Below are 19,205 nucleotides of genomic sequence, written 5' to 3'. Positions count from 1 at the left end.
CAAAGGGGTATGATTCATATAAGAGCAAATTTGGTTTGACAGTTAATTATGCTGAAGATACAGCGCTTTTTGCTGGTAAAATGAAGACTTGCAGCAATTGGTGACAAAGGTGTGTGATTCATATTAGAACTAGTTTGGTTTGACAGTTACTTTATGCTTAAGATACAGCGCTTTTTGCTGGTAAAAAGAAGACTTGCAGCAGCTGGTGACAAAGGGGTATGATTCATATAAGAGCTAGTTTGATTTATTATTAGATTAAAACCAATATTTTTAGCTTTTCCACTTTTTTATTTTATTTTTATTTTATTATATTTTTTTATTTTTTTATTTGTGGAATTTGGATTTAAATTTGGATTCAAAGTGGAAAAGGTAAAAATATTGGTTTTAATCTAATAATAAATTAAAAATGCAATTCCATCACGAAGTGTCAGTGGATAATATAAATCTATTAAAAAGAGCTAGTTTGGTTTGACAGTTACATTATGTTGAAGATACAGCGCTTTTTGCTGATAATAAAGAAGACTTGCAGCAGCTGGTGATAAAGGTGTATGATTCATATAAGAACTATTTTGGTTTGACAGCTACTTTAAGCTGAAGATACAGCGCTTTTTGCTGGTAATAAAGAAGTCTTGCAGCAGCTGATGACAAAGGTATACAATTCATATAAGAGCTAGTTGGGTGTATGATTTATATTAGAACTTGTTTGGTTTGACAGTTACTTTAAGCTGAAGATACAGCGCTTTTTGCTGGTAATAAAGAAGACTTGCAGCAGCTGGTGACAAAGGTGTATGATTCATATAAGAGCAAATTTGGTTTGACAGTTAATTATGCTGAAGATGCAGCGCTTTTTGCTGGTAAAATGAAGACTTGCAGCAATTGGTGACAAAGGTGTGTGATTCATATAAGAGCTAGTTTGGTTTGACAGTTACTTTATGCTTAAGATACAGCGCTTTTTGCTGGTAAAAAGAAGACTTGCAGCAGCTGGTGACAAAGGGGTATGATTCATATAAGAGCTAGTTTGATTTATTATTAGATTAAAACCAATATTTTTAGCTTTTCCACTTTTTAATTTTATTTTTATTTTATTTATTTTTTTTATTTTTTTATTTGTGGAATTTGGATTTAAATTTGGATTCAAAGTGGAAAAGCTAAAAATATTGGTTTTAATGTAATAGTAAATTAAAAATGCAATTCCATCACGAAGTGTCAGTGGATAATATAAATCTATTAAAAAGAGCTAGTTTGGTTTGACAGTTACATTATGTTGAAGATACAGCGCTTTTTGCTGATAATAAAGAAGACTTGCAGCAGCTGGTGATAAAGGTGTATGATTCATATAAGAGCTATTTTGGTTTGACAGCTACTTTAAGCTGAAGATACAGCGCTTTTTGCTGGTAATAAAGAAGACTTGCAACAGCTGATGACAAAGGTATACAATTCATATAAGAGCTAGTTTGGTGTATGATTTATATTAGAACTTGTTTGGTTTGACAGTTACTTTAAGCTGAAGATACAGCGCTTTTTGCTGGTAATAAAGAAGACTTGCAGCAGCTGGTGACAAAGGGGTATGATTCATATAAGAGCAAATTTGGTTTGACAGTTAATTATGCTGAAGATACAGCGCTTTTTGCTGGTAAAATGAAGACTTGCAGCAATTGGTGACAAAGGTGTGTGATTCATATTAGAACTAGTTTGGTTTGACAGTTACTTTATGCTGAAGATGCAGTGCTTTTTGCGGGTAATAAAGAAGACTTGCAGCAGCTGGTGACAAAGGTGTATGATTCATATAAGAGCAAATTTGGTTTGACAGTTAATTATGCTGAAGATACAGCGCTTTTTGCTGGTAAAATGAAGACTTGCAGCAGCTGGTGACAAAGGTGTATGATTCATATAAGAGCAAATTTGGTTTGACAGTTAATTATGCTGAAGATACAGCGCTTTTTGCTGGTAAAATGAAGACTTGCAGCAATTGGTGACAAAGGTGTGTGATTCATATTAGAACTAGTTTGGTTTGACAGTTACTTTATGCTTAAGATACAGCGCTTTTTGCTGGTAAAAAGAAGACTTGCAGCAGCTGGTGACAAAGGGGTATGATTCATATAAGAGCTAGTTTGATTTATTATTAGATTAAAACCAATATTTTTAGCTTTTCCACTTTTTAATTTTATTTTTATTTTATTTATTTTTTTTATTTTTTTATTTGTGGAATTTGGATTTAAATTTGGATTCAAAGTGGAAAAGCTAAAAATATTGGTTTTAATGTAATAGTAAATTAAAAATGCAATTCCATCACGAAGTGTCAGTGGATAATATAAATCTATTAAAAAGAGCTAGTTTGGTTTGACAGTTACATTATGTTGAAGATACAGCGCTTTTTGCTGATAATAAAGAAGACTTGCAGCAGCTGGTGATAAAGGTGTATGATTCATATAAGAGCTATTTTGGTTTGACAGCTACTTTAAGCTGAAGATACAGCGCTTTTTGCTGGTAATAAAGAAGACTTGCAACAGCTGATGACAAAGGTATACAATTCATATAAGAGCTAGTTTGGTGTATGATTTATATTAGAACTTGTTTGGTTTGACAGTTACTTTAAGCTGAAGATACAGCGCTTTTTGCTGGTAATAAAGAAGACTTGCAGCAGCTGGTGACAAAGGGGTATGATTCATATAAGAGCAAATTTGGTTTGACAGTTAATTATGCTGAAGATACAGCGCTTTTTGCTGGTAAAATGAAGACTTGCAGCAATTGGTGACAAAGGTGTGTGATTCATATTAGAACTAGTTTGGTTTGACAGTTACTTTATGCTGAAGATGCAGTGCTTTTTGCGGGTAATAAAGAAGACTTGCAGCAGCTGGTGACAAAGGTGTATGATTCATATAAGAGCAAATTTGGTTTGACAGTTAATTATGCTGAAGATACAGCGCTTTTTGCTGGTAAAATGAAGACTTGCAGCAGCTGGTGACAAAGGTGTGTGATTCATATTAGAACTAGTTTGGTTTGACAGTTACTTTATGCTTAAGATACAGCGCTTTTTGCTGGTAAAAAGAAGACTTGCAGCAGCTGGTGACAAAGGGGTATGATTCATATAAGAGCTAGTTTGATTTATTATTAGATTAAAACCAATATTTTTAGCTTTTCCACTTTTTTATTTTATTTTTATTTTATTATATTTTTTTATTTTTTTATTTGTGGAATTTGGATTTAAATTTGGATTCAAAGTGGAAAAGGTAAAAATATTGGTTTTAATCTAATAATAAATTAAAAATGCAATTCCATCACGAAGTGTCAGTGGATAATATAAATCTATTAAAAAGAGCTAGTTTGGTTTGACAGTTACATTATGTTGAAGATACAGCGCTTTTTGCTGATAATAAAGAAGACTTGCAGCAGCTGGTGATAAAGGTGTATGATTCATATAAGAGCTATTTTGGTTTGACAGCTACTTTAAGCTGAAGATACAGCGCTTTTTGCTGGTAATAAAGAAGTCTTGCAGCAGCTGATGACAAAGGTATACAATTCATATAAGAGCTAGTTGGGTGTATGATTTATATTAGAACTTGTTTGGTTTGACAGTTACTTTAAGCTGAAGATACAGCGCTTTTTGCTGGTAATAAAGAAGACTTGCAGCAGCTGGTGACAAAGGTGTATGATTCATATAAGAGCAAATTTGGTTTGACAGTTAATTATGCTGAAGATGCAGCGCTTTTTGCTGGTAAAATGAAGACTTGCAGCAATTGGTGACAAAGGTGTGTGATTCATATAAGAGCTAGTTTGGTTTGACAGTTACTTTATGCTTAAGATACAGCGCTTTTTGCTGGTAAAAAGAAGACTTGCAGCAGCTGGTGACAAAGGGGTATGATTCATATAAGAGCTAGTTTGATTTATTATTAGATTAAAACCAATATTTTTAGCTTTTCCACTTTTTAATTTTATTTTTATTTTATTTATTTTTTTTATTTTTTTATTTGTGGAATTTGGATTTAAATTTGGATTCAAAGTGGAAAAGCTAAAAATATTGGTTTTAATGTAATAGTAAATTAAAAATGCAATTCCATCACGAAGTGTCAGTGGATAATATAAATCTATTAAAAAGAGCTAGTTTGGTTTGACAGTTACATTATGTTGAAGATACAGCGCTTTTTGCTGATAATAAAGAAGACTTGCAGCAGCTGGTGATAAAGGTGTATGATTCATATAAGAGCTATTTTGGTTTGACAGCTACTTTAAGCTGAAGATACAGCGCTTTTTGCTGGTAATAAAGAAGACTTGCAACAGCTGATGACAAAGGTATACAATTCATATAAGAGCTAGTTTGGTGTATGATTTATATTAGAACTTGTTTGGTTTGACAGTTACTTTAAGCTGAAGATACAGCGCTTTTTGCTGGTAATAAAGAAGACTTGCAGCAGCTGGTGACAAAGGGGTATGATTCATATAAGAGCAAATTTGGTTTGACAGTTAATTATGCTGAAGATACAGCGCTTTTTGCTGGTAAAATGAAGACTTGCAGCAATTGGTGACAAAGGTGTGTGATTCATATTAGAACTAGTTTGGTTTGACAGCTACTTTAAGCTGAAGATACAGCGCTTTTTGCTGGTAATAAAGAAGACTTGCAACAGCTGATGACAAAGGTATACAATTCATATAAGAGCTAGTTTGGTGTATGATTTATATTAGAACTTGTTTGGTTTGACAGTTACTTTAAGCTGAAGATACAGCGCTTTTTGCTGGTAATAAAGAAGACTTGCAGCAGCTGGTGACAAAGGGGTATGATTCATATAAGAGCAAATTTGGTTTGACAGTTAATTATGCTGAAGATACAGCGCTTTTTGCTGGTAAAATGAAGACTTGCAGCAATTGGTGACAAAGGTGTGTGATTCATATTAGAACTAGTTTGGTTTGACAGTTACTTTATGCTGAAGATGCAGTGCTTTTTGCGGGTAATAAAGAAGACTTGCAGCAGCTGGTGACAAAGGTGTATGATTCATATAAGAGCAAATTTGGTTTGACAGTTAATTATGCTGAAGATACAGCGCTTTTTGCTGGTAAAATGAAGACTTGCAGCAGCTGGTGACAAAGGGGTATGATTCATATAAGAGCAAATTTGGTTTGACAGTTAATTATGCTGAAGATACAGCGCTTTTTGCTGGTAAAATGAAGACTTGCAGCAATTGGTGACAAAGGTGTGTGATTCATATTAGAACTAGTTTGGTTTGACAGTTACTTTATGCTTAAGATACAGCGCTTTTTGCTGGTAAAAAGAAGACTTGCAGCAGCTGGTGACAAAGGGGTATGATTCATATAAGAGCTAGTTTGATTTATTATTAGATTAAAACCAATATTTTTAGCTTTTCCACTTTTTTATTTTATTTTTATTTTATTATATTTTTTTATTTTTTTATTTGTGGAATTTGGATTTAAATTTGGATTCAAAGTGGAAAAGGTAAAAATATTGGTTTTAATCTAATAATAAATTAAAAATGCAATTCCATCACGAAGTGTCAGTGGATAATATAAATCTATTAAAAAGAGCTAGTTTGGTTTGACAGTTACATTATGTTGAAGATACAGCGCTTTTTGCTGATAATAAAGAAGACTTGCAGCAGCTGGTGATAAAGGTGTATGATTCATATAAGAGCTATTTTGGTTTGACAGCTACTTTAAGCTGAAGATACAGCGCTTTTTGCTGGTAATAAAGAAGTCTTGCAGCAGCTGATGACAAAGGTATACAATTCATATAAGAGCTAGTTGGGTGTATGATTTATATTAGAACTTGTTTGGTTTGACAGTTACTTTAAGCTGAAGATACAGCGCTTTTTGCTGGTAATAAAGAAGACTTGCAGCAGCTGGTGACAAAGGTGTGTGATTCATATAAGAGCTATTTTGGTTTGACAGCTACTTTAAGCTGAAGATACAGTGCTTTTTGTTTGTAAAAAGAAGACTTACAGCAGCTGGTGACAAAGGTGTATGATTCATATAAGAGCAAATTTGGTTTGACAGTTGATTATGCTGAAGATACAGCGCTTTTTGCTGGTAAAATGAAGACTTGCAGCAATTGGTGACAAAGGTGTGTGATTCATATAAGAGCTAGTTTGGTTTGACAGTTACTTTATGCTTAAGATACAGCGCTTTTTGCTGGTAAAAAAGAAGACTGGCAGCAGCTGGTGACAAAGGGGTATGATTCATATAAGAGCTAGTTTGGTTTGACAGTTACATTATGTTGAAGATACAGCGCTTTTTGCTGATAATAAAGAAGACTTGCAGCAGCTGGTGATAAAGGTGTATGATTCATACAAGAGCTATTTTGGTTTGACAGCTACTTTAAGCTGAAGATACAGCGCTTTTTGCTGGTAATAAAGAAGACTTGCAGCAGCTGGTGACAAAGGGGTATGATTCATATAAGAGCTTGTTTGGTTTGACAGTTACTTTAAGCTGAAGACACAGCGCTTTTTGCTGGTAATAAAGAAGACTTGCAGCAGCTGGTGACAAAGGTGTGTGATTCATATAAGAGCTATTTTGGTTTGACAGCTACTTTAAGCTGAAGTTACAACGCTTTTTGCTGGTAATAAAGAAGACTAGCAGCAGCTGGTGACAAAGGGGTATGATTCATATAAGAGCTAGTTTGGTTTAACAGTTACTTTATGCTGAAGATACAGCGCTTTTTGCTGGTAATAAAGAATACTTGCAGCAGCTGGTGACAAAAGGGTATGATTCATATTAGAGTTTGTTTGGTGTATGATTTATATTTGAACTAGTTTGATTTGATAGTTACTTTATGCTGAAAATACAGCAGTTTTTGCTGGTAAAATGAAGACTTGCAGCAGCTGGTGACAAAGGTGTATGATTCATATTAGAGCTATTGTGGTTTGACAGTTACTTTAAGCTGAAGATACAGCGCTTTTTGCTGGTAATAAAGAAGACTTGCAGCAGCTAGTGACAAAGGTGTATGATTCATATTAGAGCTATTGTGGTTTGACAGTTACTTTAAGCTGAAGATACAGCGCTTTTTGCTGGTAATAAAGAAGACTTGCAGCAGCTGGTGACAAAGGTGTGTGATTCATATAAGAGCTATTTTGGTTTGACAGCTACTTTAAGCTGAAGTTACAACGCTTTTTGCTGGTAATAAAGAAGACTAGCAGCAGCTGGTGACAAAGGGGTATGATTCATATAAGAGCTAGTTTGGTTTAACAGTTACTTTATGCTGAAGATACAGCGCTTTTTGCTGGTAATAAAGAATACTTGCAGCAGCTGGTGACAAAAGGGTATGATTCATATTAGAGTTTGTTTGGTGTATGATTTATATTTGAACTAGTTTGATTTGATAGTTACTTTATGCTGAAAATACAGCAGTTTTTGCTGGTAAAATGAAGACTTGCAGCAGCTTGTGACAAAGGTGTATGATTCATATTAGAGCTATTGTGGTTTGACAGTTACTTTAAGCTGAAGATACAGCGCTTTTTGCTGGTAATAAAGAAGACTTGCAGCAGCTAGTGACAAAGGTGTATGATTCATATTAGAGCTATTGTGGTTTGACAGTTACTTTAAGCTGAAGATACAGCGCTTTTTGCTGGTAATAAAGAAGACTTGCAGCAGCTGGTGACAAAGTGTATGATTCATATTAGAGCTATTTTTTTTGACAGTTACTTTAAGCTGAAGATACAGCGCTTTTTGCTGGTACTAAAGAAGACTTGCAGCAGCTGGTGACAAAGGGGTATGATTCATATAAGAGCTTGTTTGGTTTGACAGTTACTTTATGCTGAAGATACAGCACGTTTTGCTGGTAATAAAGAAGACTTGCAGCAGCTGGTGACAAAGGTGTACAATTCATATTAGAGCTCGTTTTGTGTATTATTTATATTAGAACTAGTTTGGTTTGACAGTTACTTTATGCTGAAGATACAGCGCTTTTTGCTGGTAATAAAGATGACTTGCAGCAGCTGATGACAAAGGTGTACGATTCATATTAGAGTTTGTTTAGTGTTTGATTTATATTATAACTAGTTTGGTTTGACAGTAACTTTATGCTAAAGATACAGCGCTTTTTGCTGGTAATAAAGAAGACTTGCAGCAGCTGATGACAAAGGTGTACGATTCATATTAGAGCTTGTTTAGTGTATGATTTATATTAGAACTAGTTTGGTTTGACAGTTACTTTTTTCACTCTAATTTATTCAATACCTGAAGCGGAGGGCAGATTACCATTCCTTCGTGTGTTAACGATGAAAATAACACTGCATTTATATGATGATGTAAAGCACCTACTCGCAACTATCTCCAAAAAACACGCCGAATGGATCGGCCACGTGCTAAGACAAGAGGCTTTCCTGCACCAAATAATAGAGGGGACAATGGAGGGAATAAACGCCAGAGGTCGCCCACGCTGCGAATACTTAAGCGACTTATACGAAAACATGGACTGCTCGACGTATGAAGAGCTGAAGAGGACTTGACTGAAGAGGAGATGTCATCTGTTGCTACAGACCAATCCGCAGGATTGAGACCAGAGAGAGAGAGATATGATGTAGTACCCTATGCACCATCGGGTGCGGACGAGGGTTTAAGTGAGAGTGAAAGAGACTATATAATGGATTTGTGTGTGTAAATTATTTTTGATATTTCACATTTGATATAATAATAAAAATAATATATTAAAACCCTTATCCGCACCTTAATGGTGCAAAGGGCGCTGTGTCATATAAACGCAGTGTTATCTTGATCGTTTACACATGAAGGAAAGGTGATCAGCCCTCCGCTTCAGGTACCAGTCCATGGTTATGTTGAATAAATATTACAGTGAAAAAATCACTTATATTTATTTTACCCCCCTTGGGAATCGAACCCGGGACCTCCAGAACGGTAGCCGAGCGCGCTGACCATTACACTACGAAGGCGGACAAAATTATAATAATTTGGATAATTTGTATGGCGCCATTTTCGTAAAATACTACCTCAAGGGCGCTTATAAAGACATGGATAGTAAAAATAATAATAATAGAATGATGATGAAAATGATATACAAAAAATAAATGGATTAAAAATGATGTTTGAGTTGTGGCCATACCTTGGGATTGAGTATGATCATCTTGGTGGGCAGGCCGAGATGGGTCTGGGCGTCCACGAGCGCCTCGATGACCACGGTCTTGCCGCCGCCCGTGGGGCCCACCAGCATGGTGGAGTGCCGCGTCATCATCGTCTCGTACATCTGGACCACCTTGTCAATCTGAAAACAAGCCCGACAAACCGTGTTCAGAGGCAAATTACAAATGGCGTTGTTGAAGTTTCCCTAAGGACTGGCTCCAGAAAATAATTACTGGCAACAGTTAGCAACAGTTTTGTCCGCCTACATAGTGTAGTGGTTAGCGCGCTAGGCTACCATGCTGGAGGTCCCGGGTTCGATGCCCAAGAGTGAAAAATCACAAATATATATCAAAATAAATATTAGTGACTTTTCAGTCTAATATTTATTTAATATGACCCTGGACTGGTACCTGAAGCGGAAGGCTGATCACCTTTCCTTCGTGTATTTAACTATCAAGATAACACTGCTTCTATACGATGCAGTGCCCTATGCACCATTGGGGTGCGGATAAGGGTTAGAAAAAGAAGAAGTTAACAAAATCCTTCTCCTTCCTGCAAAATATATTTTTTATACCATACCCTTACACTTTTGCTCCCTTCCTCACACACACACAAGCACACTCTTTTTTATTTTATTTTTTATCTCTTGTTGTTTTTGATCGTTATTATAACATAAATGTGGAATTGTGTAATTGGCTTTATTTTTATTAATGTAATTTTTTTTATATCGTCCGCCTCCGTGGTGCAATGGTCAGCGTGTTTAGCTACCGTGCTGGAGGTCCCAGGTTCGATTCCCAGGGGGGTGAAAATAGATATTAGTGATTTTTACGCTGCAATATTTATTTAATATTACCCTGGACTGGTTCCTGAAGCGCAAGAGTGATCACCTTGCCTTCATGTAAGTAATGATCAAGATAACACTGCGTCAATTTGATGCAGTGCCTTATGCACCATTGGGTGCGGATAAGGGTTATAAGTAAGTAATAAAAACTATTTTTTATTACATCCTTTTTTTTAAATGTAAAGCTGTACAATTCCTGAATAAATATATATTTTTTAAATGTCGTGTGTCAGGTTGTGGTCCCGTTGTTAGTGTCGCGGTCTCTTAAGTCAGAGTTTCTCGGTTCGAACCGACTCTACCACAATTTGATACCTATTTCTAATAATGAGCCGCTTAGGCTTCTTTTCATCTCACCAATAGATGTCTCTAGTGAAGTTCTAGTGATTCAAGAACAATGTTTCAAAATTGGTTTATATATATATAGAACTTCCCAGAAAAACCAGCCTATGACGGTTTTTGAACAATATCTCATTGGATATTGATCTGTTCCATGTGTTCCAGAGTTTCTCGGTTCGAACCCGTGTTTCAAAATTGGTTCATATATATATAGAACTTCCAAGAAAAACCAGCCTATGACGGTTATTGAACAATATCTCATTGGACATTGATCTGTTCCATGTGTTCCAGAGTTTCTCGGTTCGAACCCACTCTACCACAATTTGATACCTGTTTCTAATAATGAGCCGCTTAGGCTCACAGAAATAGTATGAGATTGAAATTTACAACATTTTGAGTGTGTCCAAATACTTGTTCACAAAATCTGGATTATCTCCAATTACAGGAGTTATTTGAATAAATTATCTGGTCAAATAATAAGCTAAAATGATAAAAATGAAAATGTTATTTTCTGGCGTTTCTCATGTGTGTGTTTTATAATCCAGAATTCGGACCTCACATACTAATAAAAGAGTTTCTGCTCAATAAAAAGCTTCTTTTCATCTCACCAATAGATGTCTCTAGTGAAGTTTTAGTGATTCAAGAGCAATGTTTCGAAATTGGTTCACATATATAGAACTTCCAAGAATTTGAGAAGTTTGGTAGTCAATAATGGGTAGGATTGAATAGAACTTAAACCAGCCAATGTCGGTCAGCCCCGTAAATGCCCAGACTTCCATATTCTTCTTCATCTTTGATGAGATGTCAAAAAATAATATGAAATTGAAATATTTGTTTAATAATAAAAACAATGATACTTCTCTTTTTCTTTAAGAAAAAAAATATATTAAAAAAAATACCTTAACAGGCGCTTCACTGTGATTTGATCAGGGGAAAGGGGATTAAGGAAATGATTTGGCAAAGAAATGCGTTATTAGTTTTTTTTTCTAAAGAACATCTCGCTGTCACTGTTTCTAAATACTGGTGGAAGAGCATTCCACACATTAGTCCTACAACAGCAAAGGCACGCTTGCCAAATTTAGTGTGCTGGTTATAAGCTAGTAAGATTACTTTTAAATTATTACAAAAAACTAGCAAGTTTTGAAAATAGGTGCCTGAGGCGAATACTGGGTATAAAGTGGTATGACTTCGTCAGGAATGACGATGTGAGGAAAAGAACTCAACAGCCCCTCATACTGGAAGTCCTAAAAAGGAGAAGGTGGACATGGTTGGGACATGTCCTTAGAATGCTACCTGAGAGCATCAACCTCTCATGTCCCTTCTTCCAACCCCGAGGATTTCGGCGCCCCGGAAGACCGCTGACGACCATTCACCGACTATACTCAGCGGAACTTCGAGACGCTGGACTGACCTGGGAGGAAGCTAAGGAGATGGCGCGTGACATAGTGACTTGGAGACGTCTCGTGTTGGCAATATGCTCCACCTAGGGAGCAAACATGGGAAGAAGAAGAAGATTACTTTATCCATAGCAGTTGTGGCTGATCAAAGTGCAAGATGTCCATCAACCAATTCGTCTTGAATGCACAGCTCTTTTAGATACTCTGGGGCCATATTGAGCATTGATTTATACATGAGTAGGCAGAGTTTATACTCAACCCTTTCGGTAAAGCGCGACCAGTGCTCGGCTGTCCAAACTTAAAACACAGCAAGGGACATTTTTTTGTAGTAGATTTTTTTTGCATTTTTGGACTATGTAGAATCTACTTACAACATTTTGAGTGTGTCCAAATACTTGTTCACAAAATCTGGATTATCTCCAATTACAGGAGTTATTTTCATATTATTTTTGACATCTCATCAAAGATGAAGAAGAATATGGAAGTCTGGGCATTTACGGGGCTGACGACCGTCATAGGCTAGGGCCAGCTTGCGGGATTCTAGGGGCAAGCAAATGAAGCAGAGGAAAACAATTTCTTCCAAGGAAAGGGTCCGAAAAGTTAAAAGGAAGGACCTACAACCTGAGGACAAAGAGAGTCAACTCGAATAGCCTACAAAGAGATAAGTTGGAATGGAGTTATGGAGAAGGTCTTGTATGATAAAAAAAGATAATTCTATTAATTCTCTGTCTCGGCTTGGGGAATATTTTGGAAAAAGCACTAAATCCATAAAAACAGACATAAGCGAGAAATTAGGTAAATAATTAATCGTCAACGTTTATTCAACAAGCCTACTGTTTACAATCTCTGTTTGTTGTATGATGTATGTTAATACTTACATGGAATAGGTACTATAAATAATACATTGCCATCGCTGTTAGGGATGTCGAATGTTAGGGATCTGGGCGTTAGATTTGTGAGCACCCTGACATTTCACGATCATATAGAGGCAGTCAGTGGCAATGCATTGAAAATGCTAGGATTTGTTCTGCGTACTGCCAGGGTTTTCCAAAATACCCGCGTGCTGAGAACTCTTTATAACTCCTTGGTGCGAAGTAGACTCGAGAGTGGCTCCATGATCTGGGGGCCACACGAGCTTAAGTACTCTCTTATGGTAGAGAAAGTCCAAAAGAAGTTTTTGAGGTATCTCTACATGAGAGAGTACGGCTATTATCCTCGGCTCTACCCGACCCAGTTTCTCCAGGGTATGCTTGGCTACAATAGTTTAGAGACTAGAAGAAATGTGTATTTGATTACGCATTTTTATCGATTGTTGCGCGGTATGATCGATAATCCTGAAATTATCCGGAGCATTGGTCTGTATGTTCCCGATAGTTACCTAAGACAGCGTCGGCATAGATTGTTTCACATTCCTATACACAGGACCAACCTGCCGATGGTTATGCCTGTAGGAAGAGCTACCGCTATGTTGAACAATATCACATTGGATATTGATCTGATCCATGTGTCCGAAGGAGTTTTCCGAAGCGGGATTCTTCTACACCTTTAAGTCTTATTGCTTACTTTTATTAAAATATATACGCCTTGAATATTGTTTGTAATGTATATATTATTTTTTTATTAAATAAATTGAATTGAAATTGAATTGAATTGAAAATCGCTACGCACTGACGACAATACTTGTTGAGGGTAGTGTGCTGGTACATTGATCACTGTATTTACCATTTTAATAAAATATTTTTGTTCTGTTTATTCTTCTCAAAGCCTCTCCTGCCTCCTCTTTCCTTCTTTCCATATTTTCATTACTCATGTATGATTCACTGATACACACATACGCACCCTCTTACTTACACATACACACACACACACAATTATAAGAATAACATTATCGGTGGATTTTTGTAATTGGCCGTAGATTTATTAAATGTTACTGTATATTGTATTGTTATAGCTGTAAAAATCCCAAATAAATAAATAAAAAATAAAAATAAAATAAGTATTAGCATTACCTGATGAGGCAGCAGGATGTAGGCCTTGTCCGTCAGCACAAACTCCACCGCGGCGTTGAAGTCAGGATAACCGACTCGAGGACACTCCAGACCGGGGAACAGGTCCTTGATCAGGCCCAAGAAGAGGGGGACATCATCGAACACAAACTTTGGGTGGTTCATGTCACTAAACAAGGGAGAATATACCATTCATTAATAGAGTCATTGGCTGGTTTGAGTAATTACTTTACACACGTGTAACAAACACCATTTTACCCTTGATTGACGACCATACTTCTCAAAGTAGCCGCAGGGGCAGAGAAAATAGAATGCCACACCACTCTGTCCTTGCAAACAATCTTTGCCTCTTCCACTTTCATACACTCTTGATACATTTTTTTATTATTCATTCAAACCCTTATATAAACACACGCACCCCAATGGTGCATAAGGCATTGCATTATATAAACACAGTGTTGTCTTGATAGTTAACACATGAAAGAAAGGTGATCAGCCCTCCGCTTCAGGTACCAGTCCAGGGTAGTATTCAATAAATAGAGTGAAAAAATTACTTTTATTTATTTGACCCCCCCCCTGGGAATTGAACCCGGGACCTCCAGAACGGTAGCTGAGCGTGCTGACCATTACACTACGGAGGCGGACAGAAAGACCTCCAAAAAGGTGAAGAGACAGCTGGGAGTAAATATAAGTGATTTTTTCACAGTATTATTGATTCAATATTACCCTGGACTGGTACCTGAAGTGGAGGGCTGATCACCTTTCCTTCATGTGTAAACGATCAAGATAACACTGCGTTTAAATGAAGCAGTGCCCTATGCACCATTGGGTGTGGATAAGGGTTTTATTATTATTTTTATTTTTTTACACATTTCCAGGTTCTCATCAATAAAACAATTTCTCAGTTTGGTTTTAATATGAAGAGTCAAAGAGCCTTCTCGCGAATATTTGTGCCGGAGCCGCAATTAATAATAATCTTTATTCCAGCTTGACTAAGTGGTGGGAGCAATACTTAGTCAGCCATATTTGTTTTACAACATTTTTTTTTATAAAATGAAATTAAAATAATAAACAAATAAATATGAAAATAATGAAAAGAAACGGCGAAAGAAAAAAAAGAAAATTTGGAGAGATGTAGATGAAGATTAGCTCGCTGGCTGGACATGCGGCAGCACTGTGCTCCAGTGCAGCCCCATCTGTGCTCCACAAGCGGCTTTATGATGAGATTGGAGCTCTTCATCAGCCTCTCTCGGAAGCCTGCCGCTCGGTGCCTTAACAGGCCATCCCAATGTGGTAGGCGTCAAAACTAAAATATGTTTTCAAGTATGTTTTTGAATTAAAAGGTCACAGAGAAGCCAGACTTTGCCGACCAATGGTCTAATAGATTGCATTTTGACTGCAAGCACTCTGCACGCTTCACTTCCATACATGAGGGTTGGCACAAGAGGGACACTCCCAGTTTGGCGTCGGCGACTCACCGCAGAGCCCTCATGAGCACCACGCTCTCCGGCAGGTCGGGGGTGGCCCTCTTCAGCTTGCCGGCCATCCTGAGCACGGCGGTGAGGGCGCGGAGGCCCCAGTCGTAGTGGGACTGCTTCGACAGCTGCTCCTGGGCCACCTTGTACAAGACTGTCATCTTTTTTGCCAGAACCTGAACAGAGAATATTAAAATAGATACTTTGTCAAATTGTAGCGACACCAACAAAAAAATATCAACACATTCTCATGTAACTTTTTTTTTGAGGTCAAGGGATCTTGCATCCTATTAGGGGTAGGCAGAGAGAATAGAACGCCACACCACTCTGTCTTTGCAACATTCCTTGCCTCTTCCACGTTCATGCATCTCCTCATACATTCTTCTTCTCCGTCTTATTCCTCATTGCTGAGGGTTGTGACCCTTGCAGAAGCAATGACTCTTCTCCAGTTATCCCTTGACTGCGCTGCACGTAGCGCTCCAACCACAGAGGTGCCTGCTGCTGCCTTAATTTGATCGGTCCATCGTGTGGGGGATCTTCCTCTCCCTCTCTTTCCCTCCAGGCTACCGATCACAACTAGTCGTTTCATACATACACGCAGATTATTAAGACTCCTAACCTGACCACTTTCAAGTATTTGGCATACCTGATCGTGCCATGTTTTTCGCGGTCTTCCTCTGCTCCTTTTTCCAATTACAATCGACTCATAAATTTGTTTTACGCATATAGATACTACCGTAAATAGTTGTCGGGAGCAGTAAAAGACTAACCTTGGCCTCCAGGAAGCCGTCTGAGAAGAGAGATATCTGGCAGATCATCTCCAGGTCGGGTTTGATGCACATCACGGGCCGGAAGAGGGCCTTCACCGACTCGGGCAGCTCCGTGCGCCCAGCGTATCCCGGGTTCATGGTGATGAAGATTCCTACTTTATCGTCCATGTCTATCTCCTGCCCTTCAAACTGTGAAAACCATAATACTACCGCTTTAGTTATAAGATCAACCATTTTAAATATAAATTTTATTTGATTTCACGACAAAGATAAAGAAGAAAATGTAAGTCTGAGTATTTACAGGGTTTACGTCATAGGATGGTTTCAGTGATCTTTTTTTTAAACCCTTATCCGCAGCACCCAATGGTGCATAGGGCACTGCATCGTAGCAACGCAGTGTTATCTTGATTGTTCAATTCAATTTAATTTAATTTATTTATTTTAATTAATATAAACATTACAAACTATAAAAAATTTAAATCGTATACATTAAAAAAAATATATGCAAGAACTATTCGGCTGTCCAAACTTAAAACACAGTAAGAGACATTTTTTTGTAGTACGTTTTTTTTGCATTTTTGGACTAAGTAGAATCTACTTAGTCCAAAAATGCAAAAAAATGGACTACAAAAAAATGTCCCTTACTGTGTTTTGAGTTTGGACAGCCGTATTGCTAAAGGTGTAGAAGAATCCCGCTTCGGAAAACTCCTTCAGACACATGGAACAGATCAATATCCAATGAGATATTGCTCAACACAGCGGTAGCTTGTTAATTACATGAAGACAAGGTGATCAGCCCTGTGCTTCTTGTACTAGTCCAGGGTGACATTTAATAAATATGACAGTGAAAATCATCCATATTTATTTTGACCCCCCTGGGAATCGAACCCGGGACCTCCAGCACGGTAGCCAAACGCGCTGACCACTACACTACGGAAGTGGACAATTTGTATAAATGTAATATTCACTGATGACTGATGGTCTCAAATTTCGGAAGGTATATTTATGCTTCAATTGATACCTTCTTTCACATGCCAGTTCTAGGCACCATCTGTGGTCGAGTTGAGTAAGTTTTTTTTTTTAATTAGCAGTCTTCTATGAAAAATATGTATGATTCTTTCTGAATTATTTGACAAACTAGGAGACACCTGGATGCGACATTTTAAATTTGCAATTGCCTTATATTTTGACCGCCTGCGTGGTGTAATGGTGAGCGTGTTTAGCTACCGTGCTGGAGGTCCCGGGTTCGATTCCCAGAGGGGGTGAAAATAAATATTAGTGATTTTACACTGTAATATTGATTTAATATTACCCTGGACTGGTTCCTGAAGCGCAAGAGTGATCACCTTGCCTTAATGTAAGCAATGATCAAGATAACACTGCATCAATTCGATGCAGTGCCCTATGCACCATTGGGTGCGGATAAGGGTTATAAGTAAGTAAGTATATTTTGACCAGTTATTGATTATGTAATTCACAATTGGTATCATACATGATAAAAATTGTGAAGGACATTGGTACCGTAAACCAAGCTAGGACACAAATTGTCGAACCTTTTTCTAGTGGAACGGAAGGTCTGCTGATGACAGTCACCAGTCCACCTTCTCCTGAGGAGTGCAACGTAGTTTCCTCCCAGCAATGAGCAAATGCTGACAAGTTCCTGATTGGCCCACACTAGATTATCCCTCCCGTTCCCAACACAGATTAAAATAAAATATATTTAAAAAAAGTCAGAAGTAACAAAAGTCCACTCAATGATCTATAAACCTTGTACGTAATATGCAAGGTAAATAATAAATGCAACTCCAATCTAAAAAAATAAAAATAATATTTTAAGCGTTCACAATATTTTGAGTGTGTCCGAATCATTCTTCGCAAATCTTGGTTAAGTCACCAACCGGTCATATAAAATAATAAAAACCCTTATCCGCACCCCAATGGTGCATAGGGCACTGCGTCATATAAACGCAGTGTTATCTTGATCGTTTACACATGAAGAAAAGGTGATCAGCCCTCCGCTTCAGGTACCAGTCCAGGGTAGTATTGAATAAATATGACAGTGAAAAAATCACTTATAATTATTTTACCCCCCTTGGGAATCGAACCCGGGACCTCTAGAACGGTAGCCGAGCGTGCTGACCGTTACACTACGGAGGCGGACAAAATAATTTTTGATAATAAAATGACTTTTTAGTCTTTTTCATCTATGATGAGGTATGAATAGGAGTGTAGCTAGGTTGGAGAGTAAGTATGCCACACCGTGAATCGCTTGAGCTTCATAAGCAGCGCGTTCCTGATGGTCTGCAGCTGCGTGGAGATGACGCTGAGCACGGAGACGTCGATGCGGTTGAACTCGTCGAAGCAGCCCCACGCGCCGCACGGGCACAGCCCGGCCAGGATCTGCCCGACGGCGCGGAAGTCCATGCCTTCCCCGCAGTTGGTCACCACGCACAGCAGCGCCATGGCCTTGGCCAGGTCCTTGGTGGTCTCCGTCTTGCCCGTGCCGGCCGGACCTGGTTAAGAAAGTTAATAGAGCCATTCAACCAAAACGATTGAGAACTTGTGACTCCGGATACAAATTGTATCCATTTCTGTATTATAATATAATTGAATGACCAATATGAAACAATACCAAACTGCGACTCCTTTAACTCTTACCACTCTGTAGGCCAGACATTCTGGCCCGTATGATTCTAGTAGGCAGCTCCGTGGGCCACAATGTCTGGCCCGGCGCAGGTATAACTTTAATAACTGATTTCTCTTATCACCCAAGTATATTCTACCAAAAAATATTTCAGATAAATACAGTTAATCTTAATTAACATGGTCATACAAATTGCCAGACAGAGTGTCCCGAAATAAGGGAACGAAAATATTTATTTTAATGGTAGAAAAATGTCGCATTTTTTTGATCAGAGTAGCTGATTAGTTATGAGAAAAAATGGTCAGAGTTGAAAGGGTTAAATATCTAGGGTCACCGATACATAAAGGTGGAGGGTGTGCAGCTGATGTATTGCATAGAATTAATGTTGGATGGATGAAGTTCCCATCTGTGACGATCCTTTGTGACCCAAAAACGCCAGCCAAGTTAAAGGGAAAAGTCTACCAAACTCATTGTCAGACTCGCACTCCTCTATGGTTCTGAGTGCTGGACGATGTATAACACCTACTCTAGGCAACTAGAAACTGTTGAAATGCGAATGCTTAAATGGTCAGCTGGAGTGTCCTTTAGAGATAAAATATAGAGTTCACGCCTTCGTGGAAGCTGATATCAATAGTAAGGTAGAGAAAAGAAATGG

The 19,205-nt window shown here is 37.8% G+C and overlaps 1 protein-coding gene across 1 annotated transcript in view; it reads right to left on the bottom strand.

Moving 5' to 3' along the window:
* Dhc98D (Dynein heavy chain at 89D) overlaps positions 1-19,205 on the bottom strand; it is a gene marked incomplete at its 5' end in the record, with an annotated part of 155,605 nt that overhangs the window by 83,956 nt on the left and 52,444 nt on the right. Inside the window, 5 exons of the mRNA XM_088275208.1 lie at positions 9,065-9,223; positions 13,665-13,830; positions 15,140-15,312; positions 15,907-16,095; positions 18,166-18,419. Of these exons, the coding sequence (XP_088131334.1) occupies positions 9,065-9,223; positions 13,665-13,830; positions 15,140-15,312; positions 15,907-16,095; positions 18,166-18,419 (941 nt within the window). The remainder of the gene's footprint in view (positions 1-9,064; positions 9,224-13,664; positions 13,831-15,139; positions 15,313-15,906; positions 16,096-18,165; positions 18,420-19,205) is intronic.

This window comes from Brachycentrus maculatus, unplaced genomic scaffold (genome assembly GCF_059751285.1).
Source record: "Brachycentrus maculatus isolate JH-2025_06_01 unplaced genomic scaffold, ASM5975128v1 h1tg000817l, whole genome shotgun sequence".
In the NCBI taxonomy this organism is placed as follows: domain Eukaryota; kingdom Metazoa; phylum Arthropoda; class Insecta; order Trichoptera; family Brachycentridae; genus Brachycentrus; species Brachycentrus maculatus.
This window is presented reverse-complemented; position numbering and strand designations above follow the sequence as displayed.